This window comes from Bufo bufo, chromosome 5, assembly GCF_905171765.1.
Source record: "Bufo bufo chromosome 5, aBufBuf1.1, whole genome shotgun sequence".
Lineage (NCBI taxonomy): Eukaryota > Metazoa > Chordata > Amphibia > Anura > Bufonidae > Bufo > Bufo bufo.
This window is the reverse complement of record NC_053393.1, coordinates 36,113,618-36,127,820: the sequence shown is the minus strand read 5'-3', so window position 1 is coordinate 36,127,820 and position 14,203 is coordinate 36,113,618. Positions and strand designations below refer to the sequence as shown.

At 44.9% G+C, this 14,203-nt stretch overlaps 1 protein-coding gene across 1 annotated transcript in view; it reads right to left on the bottom strand.

Moving 5' to 3' along the window:
- The window catches only part of KCNQ3 (potassium voltage-gated channel subfamily Q member 3), a 245,637-nt gene that overhangs the window by 75,125 nt on the left and 156,309 nt on the right, over positions 1-14,203 (bottom strand). Inside the window, exons 3-6 of the mRNA XM_040432900.1 lie at positions 12,081-12,207; positions 7,082-7,257; positions 3,922-4,074; positions 3,732-3,842 (exon numbers count right to left, since the gene is read on the bottom strand). Coding sequence (XP_040288834.1) covers positions 3,732-3,842; positions 3,922-4,074; positions 7,082-7,257; positions 12,081-12,207 — 567 coding nt within the window. The remainder of the gene's footprint in view (positions 1-3,731; positions 3,843-3,921; positions 4,075-7,081; positions 7,258-12,080; positions 12,208-14,203) is intronic.

Genomic DNA, 14,203 nt, shown 5'->3' with positions numbered 1-14,203 from the left:
CACAAGAGGACAAGCTACTTTACAACAGTGAGCTAAAGAGCTGCCTCGTCATCCTCCTCCTCTCTACTTGTCAGGGATTATGATCCTGAATACAGATGATAAGAACTTTATGTAGAAATGGAGTTCATGAGGAGACATGAAGTACAGAGAGGACGGACAGGACAGACTGCGGTAATGAAGACTGCGTATAAGAGCTGCTGCTCATTAGCCTCACCTCACCCTCCTCTCATGTCTCCTCATCTTCTCCATTCCCACAGAGATTCACCTGTATTCAAGATCATGATTCCTGACAAGCACAGCAGAGAGGAGGATGAGGCAGCACTATGGCTCATTGTGGTGAAGTAACTTGTCCTTCTGTGTGGTTAGGACAGGTTTTGTGTGTCCTGATAGGACGGTGGCCATTTTATTTCTCCTATTGATTGCTCCCTAGACAAAACAAGCCATTCTAAGTAATGAAAGGTATTTGTGAATATATTTATTATAAAATAATTATTTAAGTATTCTCACTTTTTTAATTCCTGGAGAACCCCTTTAAGGAGACCAGCTGTGTATGGAGCCCTAATGGCAATACACCATGGAAAAATAATATGTAAAAAGATGTCTCCTGGAGAAGGAGAACCATCCCACTAGCACCACCTTCTGGAAGTGGCTCGCTATGAGTCAACCACCAAGTCTCCATACACAGCTGGTTTACTTAAAGGGGTTAAAGACATCATATAGTACAGGACAACCTCTTTCTAACAAAGCTAGCCATCCCTGTACCTCACATGGATCCAGAGATCTCCACAAACATTGCTTCAATTGCTCTGCTACATTTACTTGAGGCTGGCAGTTCAGGGGGTGTGTCCTTTCTCAGGGGGCGTGTCCTTACTGCTGTAGCTCTTTGCCTGTAACTGCCACAGCTTCTAAAAGAAGATATGACTGGCCACAGTTGAAGATTTAAACTGAGCATGTGCGACCACCTTAGTGAGGTGGACGGAGATATAAGAAAAAGAACAAAGAGCAGGTGGTGCTCTACAGATACATTTAATTGAATAACTCGGTGGCTATACTCAATTATTAATTACATGCAAGTGCAAAGAAATTCAGATCCAGGTGCTGGTTTGAAAAATGTAGAATATTTTTTTGTGCCACAAACCTTTCAAGGACAGACAGTACCTCCCTACACTGTGTCGTAGGTATCGCACTCAGGCAGTAAGAATCTTACTCCATACTTCCTAAAAGTAGGTGTCTGTGGATGGATAGATGGCTTGGCCATACTTCCTGGTCACATTCCAAGGCATGTCAAAGAGTCGTACATTGACTATTAGGGTGGCCCTTCCAATAGGTGGCACTAGTGAGTCAGGGTCTGACCAGTGTAACTCCCGTAGAAGCTATAGAAAATCCGCTTTATAGGGGTATGACGCAGCTGTGGATAAGTGATAGCGGTAGATCATCTGCTTCACCGCTCTGTGGCCAAAGGCAGATTTATGGAATATAGGGCCCTAGGTATGAAAAGGCAGTAGCCGTGAACCCCTTTTACCAGGTTTAGATATTTCTTAAAATTTCCCATGGATACATGTGCAGTTTGTATACCGTGCATAAATAATACACCCACACAGTGTCCACAAAATATCGCCATATAGTGGCATACTAACACTAATAATACCACAATATAGTCCCCTAATAATATACAACATCCAAATAATACCCTCGTAAAGAACCAATATAACACTGCCATACAGAACCCAAATAATATGCTATATCCAAATAATACTCCTATGAATAGCCCAAATGATACTGTCACATGGTATCCAAGTAATATGCTGTATCCAAATAATACTCCCATAAAGAGCCCACATAAAACCACTATATAGTACCTAAATAATAAACCACATCCAAATAATACTCCTATAAAAAAAACATATAATACTGCCATATAGTACCCAAATAATATACTGCATCCAAATAATACTCTAATAAATGGCCCACAAAATACTCTGATATAGTAGGAAAATAATATGCAATACTCCAACAAAGATCCTGCATCACAGTGCCATATAGTAGCCAAATAATATGCTCTCCTCAAATAATACTCCCATAAAGAGTGTGTAATTCTGCCATATAGCACCCAAATAATTCTCCCATATATAGCCCACATCCAAAATACTGTGATATAGTAGAAAAATAATATGCAATATCCAAAGAATACTCCAACAAAGATTCTGCATCACACTGCCATATAGTACCCAAATAATATACTGCATCCAAATAATACTCTAATAAAGAGCCCACAAAATACTCTGATATAGTAGGAAAATAATATGCGATACTCCAACAAAGATCCTGCATCACAGTGCCATATAGTACCCAAATAATATGCTCTCCTCAAATAATACTCCCATAAAGAGTGCGTAATTCTGCCATATAGTACCCAAATAATACTCCCATAAAGAGCCTATATAATACTGCCATAGAGTTGACACCAATAAATAATATTTTCCACTCTAAAGTTGCTTTTGGGCATCCAGTCCTTAGGGACACTCCAGGCAATTGCTTCTAGTGGCAGTGCTTGCTGTGGAGGGTATATCAGCCTCAGTGTTGGGCCTCACTATTTGATATGGGGGATGCGTCACCGGGGGCTCTCTGTGGGCACAGTGTGAAGGATGTTAGGTATGAACTGCATGGATAAATTTACCTGAGGCTGGTACAAAATGGGGCTGAGATACTAAAGTGGCCCCTTAAGGGACATGTGTGGGTGGCCCACACTGTTGTGAGAGGCTCTGTCGCTTTCAGCTTTGATATATGCATTACTACCACCAGGTGGCGCTGCAGCCATGTGTCATACCACCCAAGTCCTATAGGTTATACAGAAAGTATATTGGACAATTGTATAACTCCTTATTATGTAAAAAATTATTATTATTATTATTAAAAGAAATTCAATACCATAATATCCCTTTAAACCCTTTGAGGATTTTTTTGGTATAACTTTGTATTTTTTTATTTTCTTTTTTACATTTTTTTTTTTAAAAGTTCCCTTAGGGAACTTGAACATGCGATCATCAGAACACTTCTGTCAGACTCCAATGCATTAGCATTGAAATCTATGAAAAATTCGCTAAGTATGTTCCTATGGAGCTCTGCCACAGGAAATGAACGGCTCCCTAAGTTTTCAGCCACGGCATCTGAGGGGTTAAATGTCTGCAATCGACATTATCGCTGATTGCAGACATTAGCCCCGGGTGTCTGCTATGTGAAACTTCAGGCACCCTGCAACTATGGCTCTGGGTGCCTGCAGGTGCCATCTTTAAAGAGACAACATCCGCCATACATGTCGTTAAGGGGTTAAACAGGGTATTCGCATCCTATAAAGTGAAAGCATATAGATAAGATATAGAATCAGCCTCTGGAACCCCACTGATCCTTAGAACAAACGGGAGCACCTCTGATTTAACTTAGAAGGGTACACCATGGTAAATCGGGCAAGGGCAGTACTAAGAGGTCAGACCCTTAAGGGGAAAAGACACTTAAAGGGGTTGTCCAGGTTTGGTATTGTTCTACACTGGATGGGACTGAAGCAGAATTCTAACAGTAATTCTATACTATACTGTGAAAAAGACCAACATTTGGACTAATCCTTTAAGACACAACCATAGAGAATCTCAACAACCATACCAAACAAGAGAGCACCTACAAAGACAGGACAGCTCCCTCTAGTGGCACACAACAATTCTGATTATTACACTCACAGCAGGAAGTGCAAAAAATGAGACACCAATCAAGGAGAACGTGGCTGCAATTAGGCGTCCTTCCCAGGTCTTCGGGGTCTTGTCTCCGTAGCCAATGGTTGCAAGGGTGATCTATAGAGAGAGAGATTTCCATCAGACGTAGAAAATCATGACACAGGGAAGGAGCTGCAGCCAGCCACCCTGTACTCACCAGTCCCCACCAGAGGGCGTCAGCGTACGTCTCAAAATCTTCTATCTTCTCCCCCTTCTCGTTTAGCTCGTGGTCGTCTTTTTCCACCAAGTAGACAAGGAATGATGAGAGAATCAGCGTCAGGAACCCAATGTACCAGGCAGTGATGAGCTCCTGGAAGGGAGATTATTAGTCATTAGGGTGTGTGGCTGAAGCCTCGGCCATGTTACCTGACAGCATTTTTTATCATTTAATGGGAAAATTTGTATTAGTGTATTTGGATGACATTTTGATTTTTTCTCCTGATTTCAAGACTCATAAGGAACACTTACGTCAGGTCTTGCTCATCCTGCGGGAGAATAAATTATACGCGAAACTGGAAAAATGTGTGTTTGCGGTTCCAGAGATCCAATTTCTGGGGTTTCTTGTCTCCGCTTCTGGTTTTCGCATGGACCCCGAGAAGGTCCGCGCTGTGCTTGAGTGGGAGCTTCCTGAGAATCAGAAGGCGCTGATGCGTTTTTTGGGCTTTGCTAATTATTACAGGAAATTTATTTTGAATTATTCCTCTGTTGTTAAACCACTCACTGGTATGACCAGAAAGGGGGTAGATTTTTCTTCCTGGTCGGTAGAGGCGCGTAAGGCCTTTTCTAATATCAAGGAGAGTTTTACTTCCGCTCCCATCCTAGTACAACCTGATATTTTGTTACCCTTCATAGTTGAGGTTGATGCTTCTGAGGTAGGGGTGGGTGCGGTCTTGTCTCAGGGTTCCTCTCCTGCCAAATGGCAACCGTGTGCCTTTTTCTCAAAGAAACTCTCCTCCGCAGAGAGAAATTATGATGTGGGAGATAGGGAATTGTTGGCCATCAAGTTGGCTTTTGAGGAATGGCGCCATTGGCTAGAGGGAGCCAGACACCCTATTACCGTGTTTACTGACCATAAAAATCTGGCCTACTTGGAGTCAGCCAAGCGTCTGAACCCGAGACAGGCCAGATGGTCTTTGTTCTTTTCAAGGTTTAATTTTGTTGTTACGTTCCGCCCTGGGGTTAAGAATGTGAAGGCAGATGCCCTATCACGTTGTTTTCCGGGAGGTGGGAATTTTGAAGACCCGGGTCCCATTTTGGCTGAAGGTGTGGTGGTCTCTGCTCTTTTTCCTGAATTGGAGGCAGAGGTGCAGGCAGCCCAGTCAGAAGCTCCTGATCTTTGTCCTCCTGGGAGGTTGTTTGTGCCTCTCGCTTTGAGACACAAGATTTTTAAAGAACACCACGATACGGTCCTTGCTGGGCACCCGGGGGCAAGAGCCACACTGGATCTCATTGCTCGGAGATTCTGGTGGCCTGCGCTTCGTAAGTCGGTTGAGGGTTTTGTGGCAGCTTGCGAGACTTGCGCTCGTGCCAAGGTCCCTCATTCACGGCCATCAGGTCCTCTCCTTCCTTTGCCCATTCCTTCCCGTCCTTGGACACATCTGTCCATGGACTTCATAACGGACTTGCCTCGTTCCTCGGGGAAGTCTGTGATTCTGGTGGTGGTGGACTGTTTTAGCAAAATGGTGCATTTTATCCCTTTTCCTGGTTTGCCCAATGCTAAGACGCTGGCGCAGGCATTTATTGACCACATTGTCAAATTGCATGGGATTCCTTCAGACATAGTCTCTGATAGGGGCACGCAGTTTGTTTCCAGATTCTGGAAGGCTTTCTGTTCTCGCTTGGGGGTTCGGTTGTCATTCTCTTCTGCTTTCCATCCGCAGTCGAATGGCCAGACAGAGCGCATCAATCAGAATCTGGAGACATATCTGCACTGTTTTGTGGCGGAGAATCAGGAGGATTGGTGTTCTTTTTTGTCCCTTGCTGAGTTTGCTTTAAATAACCGTCGTCAGGAGTCCTCTGATAAGTCACCATTTTTTGGTGCATATGGGTTTCATCCGCAGTTTGGGACTTTCTCGGGAGAGGGCTCTTCTGGTTTGCCTGATGAGGACAGATTCTCCTCGTCTTTGTCATCTATTTGGCAAAAGATTCAGGATAATCTAAAGAGCATGAGTGAGAGATATAAGCGTGTGGCGGATAAGAGACGTGTGCCTGGTCCGGACCTGAATGTTGGTGATCTGGTGTGGTTGTCTACCAAGAATATCAAATTGAAGGTTCCCTCCTGGAAGTTGGGTCCTAGGTTTATTGGGCCTTACAAGATCCTGTCTGTCATCAATCCTGTTGCCTACCGTCTTGATCTTCCTCAGACTTGGAAGATCCATAATGTTTTTCATAAGTCCTTATTGAAACCTTATGTTCAACCTATTGTACCCTCGCCTTTGCCTCCTCCTCCGATTATGGTTGATGGAAATCTTGAATTTCAGGTCTCTAGGATTGTGGATTCTCGTCTTGTCCGCGGTTCCCTCCAGTACCTCGTTCATTGGGAGGGTTATGGTCCTGAGGAGAGGATGTGGGTCCCAGTGACGGACATTAAGGCCTCTCGTCTCATCAGGGCTTTCCATAGGTCCCATCCTGAGAAGGTGGGCTCTGAGTGTCCGGAGTCCACTCCTAGAGGGAGGGGTACTGTCACAGCCAGACAGTTGAGAAGCGCTCACAGGAGCTTTTCAGATCCTCCTCCTTGAATTTCTTTGTTTTGGTTTAGTTTCTCATCTCGTTAGTCTATCTCAGCTGTCATGCAGTCGGACTGATTGCTTCCCTTTAAATTCCTCCCCATAATGCAGTAGTGTGCGGCTGATACAACTTCCTGGAGTGTGTGTGCATGCTGTTCCCAGTTCCCAGTTCCCAGTCCTCAGTCGTCAGTCGTCTGCAAGTTAAGTGCTGTTTATGTATTTATGATTTTCTCTTTTCTGGATGCAGGTGACCCTGACTCCCTCCGTGTCAGTGTAGGGAGCCGGTGGTCGTGTCCCCTCACTATTGTAGGGTCTTCAGGTAATAGATAGCCGAGGAACGTGGATATGCGCCCATCCACCTTTGGGGTGTTCGCATAGGCTGAGCAGTGAGGGAGAGCGGCAGGTCTATTGCAGGGGTCTCCCTTTGTTCCTTAGTTGTGGATCCAGAGAGACATTGTTATATGGTATTGTCTTGTTTCCTGTACACCATCCGTGACAATAGGTATATCTGTGATATATACACTCGTGCACACCATATATAGTATGCAGAGCCTTTCTTCAGATAACATTGCCTCCATTCTCTCCACTAACCTTACTGTGTGAACAGATGGCAGACCCCAGGAGCTTCCATGTCCCCCCTCTCCTGTCCATTCGCAGCATCCGCAGAATCTGTAGGAAACGCAAACTCCGAAGAGATGTGGCCAACACATTTCCCTGATTTTTCCCAACAGCTACCACAGGAATAGAGGCGACCAGGACGAAGATATCTAGGGGAAAAAAAGAATCGAGGTGGATGGAATTAGAGTTGTCACTACATGACCTGCAGTAACCTGCTGTGTGTAATACTCATTCTGACCAGCAGATGGCAGTCAGTAACATTATGACTGTAATATTAGCCTAGACCAGCAGGTGGCAGTATATAACCTTATAGTTGTAATACAGATCCTGACCTTCAGATGGCAGTGTGTAACCTCATAGTTGTAATACAGATCCTGACCAGCAGATGGCAGTGTGTAACCTCATAGTTGTAATACAGATCCTGACCAGCAGATGGCAGTGTGTAACCTTATAGTTATAATACAGATCCTGACCAGCAGATGGCAGTGTGTAACCTTATAGTTGTAATACAGATCCTGACCAGCAGATGGCATTGTGTATAACCTTATAGTTGTAATACAGATCCTGACCAGCAGATGGCAGTGTGTAACCTCATAGTTGTAATACAGATCCTGACCAGCAGTTGGCAGTGTGTAACCTCATAGTTGTAATACAGATCCTGACCAGCAGATGGCAGTGTGTAACCTCACAAACTTTTTAAAACCTAGTGAAGTAACTGCTTTGCGTGAATTAAAAAAGAGAGATGACATCATCATTAAATGGGCTGATAAAGAAGGTGCGGCGGTGGTCGATTCCGATACCTATTGTAAGCTGGCTCATGACCGACCCCCCCCCCCCCCCCCCCCTCCTCCTTCCAGCCCAAACCCTCTGCCTCACTACACTTGGGATTAGAAAATGGATTTTTGAGTCAAAAACAAGTTGATTACATTTTCATTAACTATCCAGTGACACCTATTTTTCGGTCATTACCTGAAATACATAAACCGCTTTTTCCACCTCCCATGAGACCTATTGTAGCTGGAATTGGCTCCGACTCAGAAAGATCGTCTGAACGGGCAGACAGTTTGTTACAACTCTTAAGGCTCCATTCACACATCCGTATAATGGGTCCGCATCCGTTCCGCAAATTGCCTATTCATTCTCTATGGGGACGGAATTGATGCGGACAGCACACAGTGTGCTCTCCGCATCCGCATTTCTGGAGCGCGACCCCGATCTTCTGGTCTGCGGCTCCGGAAAAAAATAGAACATGTCCTATTCTTGTCCACAATTGCGGACAAGAATAGACAGTTCTATGGGGGTGCCGGGCGGGTGTATTGCGGATCCACAATGCACCACGGAAGTCTGAATGAACCCTTAGGGTCCATTCACACGTCTGCAATTTCGTTCCGCATTTTGCCCCATTTCTTCGCACATCCGGGTCCACAATTCCGTTCCCGAAAAAAATAGAACATGCCTTATTCTGGTCTGCAATTGCGGACAAGAACAAGCATATTCTATTAGTGCCGGCAAAGTGCGGTCCGCAAAATGCAGAACGCACATTGCCTCTGTCCGTGTTTTGCGGATCCGCGGATCCACAAAACACGCTGCGGACGTGTGAATGAACCCTAATAAGCCTTATTCCTGGATATCTCCAAGATACTAAGGCCTCATGCACACAAACGTATTTTATTTCCGTGTACATTCCGTTTTTTTTGCGAACCGCATACGGAACCATTCACTTCAATGGGTCTACAAAAAAACGGAACGTACTCCGTTTGCATTCCGTTTCTGTATGTCCGTATTTCCGTTCTGTAAAAAAAATAGAACAAGTCCGCATTACGGACAAGGATAGGACTGTTCTATTAGGGGCCAGCTGTTCCGTTTCGCAAAATACGGCATGCACACAGACGTCATCTGTATTTTTTGCGGATCCGTTTTTTGCGGACCGCAAAATACACACGGCCGTGTGCATGAGGCCTAAGAAACATTTTTTGAATCTGGCTATGGCTACATGCACACGACCGTATGTGTTTTTTTTGCGGATCCATTGTAATAATGCCTATCCTTGTCCGCAAACTAGAAAAAATAGGACATGCAGTATTTTTTTTGCAAGGCAACGGAACGGACATACTGATGTGGACAGCACATTGAAATGAATGTGTCCGTATCCTATCCGCAAAAAAAACGGAACGGACACGGAAACAAACAACGTTCGTGTGCATGTAGCCTATGGATGATCAATGGCGATCAGCAATGAGTGCGCACGTGGTGCCCCCACCTTATCACAAGAGATAAGTCCCAGCCTGTTTTTGGATCCAGTGAAAAGTAATCCAGTCTGGCGTCACCATAAAGGAAAGTGCGGCCATCGGAAACGTATCAGCTGGAAACATAGGAATGTATCCAAATATGTTAAATCTACGTCAAATGGCCACACTTTTAGGCTACTTTCACAATTCCGGCAGAGGATTCCGGCAGGCAGTTCCGGATCCGTCATGATCTCTATTGAAAGTCAATAGGGGACGGATCCGTTTTCTATTGTGGCAGAGAAAACGGATCCATCCCCATTGAATTGCATTGTGGGTCATGCTGGATCCGTCTTGTTCCGCATCCCAGGACGGAAAGCAAACTACAACATGTTGCGGTTTGCTCTCCGGTCTGGGAACGCAACTAAATGGAACGGAATGCATTTTGGAGCGCTCCGTTCTGTTCAGTTACGTTTTGTCCCCATTGACAATGAATGGGACAAAATAGAAGCGTTTTTTTTTTCCGGTATTGAGACCCTATGAGGGATCTCAATACCAGAAAAGAGAAACGCAAGTGTGAAAGTAGCCTAATGCTGTCAAAACGCGAATTAGGAAACATCTTTCTGACACAGAGAAAGAAACGTCTCCGCCGCAAGTTTTTTTTTTCCTTTTCCATTCCGTTTTTTGTGTTCCATATGCGGAACCATTCATTTCAATGGATCCGCAAAAAAAAACGGTAGTTACTCTGTATGTCTTCCGTTTCCGCATTTACGTTTTTCCGTTCCGTTCAAAGATTGAACATGTCCTATTATTGTCCGCATAACGGACAAGGATAGTACTGTTCTATCAGGGGCCGGCTGTTCCGTTCCGGAAAAAAAGGAATGCACACGGACGTCATCTGTATTTTTTGCAGATCCGTTTTTTGCGGACCACAAAATACTGAAAAAGCCATACAGTCGTGTGCAAGAGGCCCAAGGAATAGAGTGGGCGAGGGGGAGACCATAAAAGGAGGCTACTAAATAGAGAATCCTTCTGGGTCTTTCAGTTGGGAAGCTGCACCCCTCAGGGTCTCCACCGCAGACACGATTTAATTTTACAATATTGAGTTTTTAATATGTACATTATTTATTCTTTGTGCTATTCTTCAGCTTTCTGTTGTTTATAGTGACGCACTCACTGCATGTGTTTTCCATTCCACTTAATTGCAACCCTCCCATCTCTGAATGAAACGATACTAGAGTATCGAGTATTAAAAGGTTGAAAGTGGAGTTACAGCTTAGTCATGAATAAGGACCCAGCTACGGAGGTCCGAAACGCGTAGACGCTTCATGGAGAGTATGGATTTTATTTGCACATTTGTTATTTAATAAAGTAAATCACTTTTGGATAAGCTGGACATTGATATTTCTTCTGTGTAACCTTATAGTTGTAATACAGATCCTGACCAGCAGATGGCAGTGTGTATAACCTTATAGTTGTAATACGGATCCTGACCAGCAGATGGCAGTGTGTAACCTTATATTTGTAATACAGATCCTGACCAGCAGATGGCAGTGTGTATAACCTTATAGTTGTAATACAGATCCTGACCAGCAGATGGCAGTGTGTAACCTTATATTTGTAATACAGATCCTGACCTTCGGATGGCAGTGTGTATAACCTTATAGTTGTAATACAGATCCTGACCTTCGGATGGCAGTGTGTAACCTTATATTTGTAATACAGATCCTGACCAGCAGATGGCAGTGTGTAACCTTATAGTTGTAATACAGATCCTGACCTTCGGATGGCAGTGTGTATAACCTTATAGTTGTAATACAGATCCTGACCAGCAGATGGCAGTGTGTATAACCTTATAGTTGTAATACAGATCCTGACCAGCAGATGGCAGTGTGTGTAACCTTATATTTGTAATACAGATCCTGACTTTCGGATGGCAGTGTGTATAACCATATAGTTGGGCTCTTAACAAGCTCTGCCTTTAATGCCACCAGATGTAAGGCAACTATCCTATAAGTCAATGTTCAGCTCTTAAAATAAGCCTTGAGACATGACTTGGATAATAAATAAGCCAGCATCTCATCTGCAGACAGCTGTTTCTCTGCACTGATGAGGGGCAATCACCCTGAAACAGCTGTCTGCAGATGAGGTGCTGGCTTATTTAATATCCAAGTCATGTCTCAAGGCTTATTTTAAGAGCTAAACATTGACTTATAGGACAGCTGCCTTACATCTGGTGGCATTAGAGGCGGAGCTTGTTAAGAGCTAATTTGCATCCCTTCCCTCCCAGAATTCCAGAGGAGCATGTATGGCCTGTAAGTTTCCTCACACTGATTAAGGTGCTCTCTCCCTAAGGAGAGATAGTACCCCCCTAACCTTATAGTCTTAATACAGATCCTGACCAGCAGATGGCAGTGTGTAACCTTACAGTTGTAATACAGATCCTGACCAGCAGATGGCAGTGTGTAACCTTACAGTTGTAATACAGATCCTGACCAGCAGATGGCAGTGTGTAACCATATAATTGCTTCATAGACTACTGGAGGTTTTAAACAATATTTTTTAAGTAAAAAAGAAGTGTCAGGAAGCCGCCCCAGTACAATTCTGGGACAAGCTGCAAAAAAAATGGTTTTAGTTCAGTTTTGTCAAAAAGAAATAGTGCTAGTTTGTGGTGTTTTTATCTGTTTCTTGTTCTATGATGCTCCCCTTAAAGTCAATGGAGTTATTGTCCCCCGTGTCTCACCCACCCAGCATACAGAGAGGTTTTCTGGCAAACTTCAGCCGTCCCCTCCAGCCTTTATAGCGACAGCAGCAACTGGCGGCCCAAATCCTTAGTGCAAATTCTGCTCCGAAGATGACAAGGGCGAATCGTTCCTGGAGGAAAAATGTGACACAATTACAATGCGTTCCCCTGCTCCCTCACAAACATACCTGTACAATGCTGTTAGCTGCCACCACCAGGGGGCGATGTGTTCGATAAAAGTCACAGACATGGCTCCCGTTACAGCATTAGTCCAGCCTGGAGGACAGTTTTGCTTTTATATTTTCACCATTAATAGCGCTGCCAGTAATTCCACACAGCTGCCGCTGAGGGGCGCACTGCGGTAATTGCGGCCTCCATTAATGTCAATGGAAACTGCATGAATCTGGTGGCTCCTCCTAGTGGAGAATTGAATCCTATAACTCTGAGTCTGTGATAAAAACGGGGCCCTTATAACGACATATTGTGAAATTATTCAAGACAGAACTGAGGATCTATTTAAGGCCTCATGCACACGGCCGTTGTTTTGGTCCGCATCCGAGCCGCCGTTTTGGTGGCTCGGGTGCGGACCCATTCACTTCAATGGGGCCGCGAAAGTTGCGGACAGCACTCCGTGTGCTGTCCGCATCCGATGCTCCGTTCCGTTGCCCCGCTAAAAAAATACAACATGTCCTATTCTTGTCCGCGCTTTGCGGACAAGAATAGGCATTTATATTGAAGGCTGTCCGTGCCGTTCCGCAAATTGTGTTTGCAGACCGCAAAACACACCACGGTCGTGTGCATGAGGCCTAAGCCAAATGTTTATAGGGGCACTCTGCTGACACTATTATGTGTGGGCGCTCAGCTACTGTAGGACTGTTTATGGGGCACTCTGCAGACACTATTGTGTGTGAGTTCTCAGCTAGTATTGTTAATAGGGGGCACCCTGCTGGCACTGTTTATAGGGGGCACTCTGCTGACACTGTTTATAGGGGGCACTCTGCTGGCACTGTTTATAGGGGGCACTCTGCTGGTATTGTTAATAGGGGGCACTCTGCTGGTATTGTTAATAGGGGGCACTCTGCTGGCACTGTATATAGGGGCACTCTGCTGGCACTGTTTATAGGGGGCACTCTGCTGGCACTGTTTATAGGGGGCACTCTGCTGGTATTGTTAATAGGGGGCACTCTGCTGGCACTGTTTATAGGGGGCACTCTGCTGGTATTGTTAATAGGGGGCACTCTGCTGGCACTGTTTATAGGGGGTACTCTGCTGGCACTGTTTATAGGGGGCACCCTGCTGGTATTGTTAATAGGGGGCACTCTGCTGGCATTGTTAATAGGGGGCACTCTGCTGGCACTGTTTATAGGGGGCACTCTGCTGGCACTGTTTATAGGGGGCACTCTGCTGGCACTGTTTATAGGGGTACTCTGCTGGCACTGTTTTAGGGGGCACCCTGCTGGTATTGTTAATAGGGGGCACTCTGCTGGCACTGTTTATAGGGGGCGCTCTGCTGGTATTGTTAATAGGGGGCACTCTGCTGGCACTGTTTATAGGGGGCACCCTGCTGGTATTGTTAATAGGGGGCACTCTGCTGGCATTGTTAATAGGGGGCACTCTGCTGGCACTGTTTATAGGGGGCACTCTGCTGGCACTGTTTATAGGGGGCACCCTGCTGGTATTGTTAATAGGGGGCACTCTGCTGGCACTGTTTATAGGGGGCGCTCTGCTGGCACTGCTTATAGGGGGCACTCTGCTGGTATTGTTAATAGGGGGCACTCTGCTGGCACTGTTTATAGGGGCACTCTGCTGGTATTGTTAATAGGGGGCGCTCTGCTGGCACTGTTTATAGGGGGACCTCCGCTTTCACTACTATTTATAAGGGGCACTCTGCTGGGTGCAATGAAGCAATTAATTCAATTATAGGCAAGAAAAGATTCTGGTTAGGTGACAACCAATATGCCCCCACCACACCATAGCTCAATAAAGGGGTCACACAACTTCCCCAGAAATTTAAATGCAACTCTGCCTAAATATTTGGTGATATATGAATGGGGAATTCACTACATATTTTTGGAGATTTCCCATTCAGGATTTAGTTTTTTTTATTAGTTTTATTTGTAGTGTATG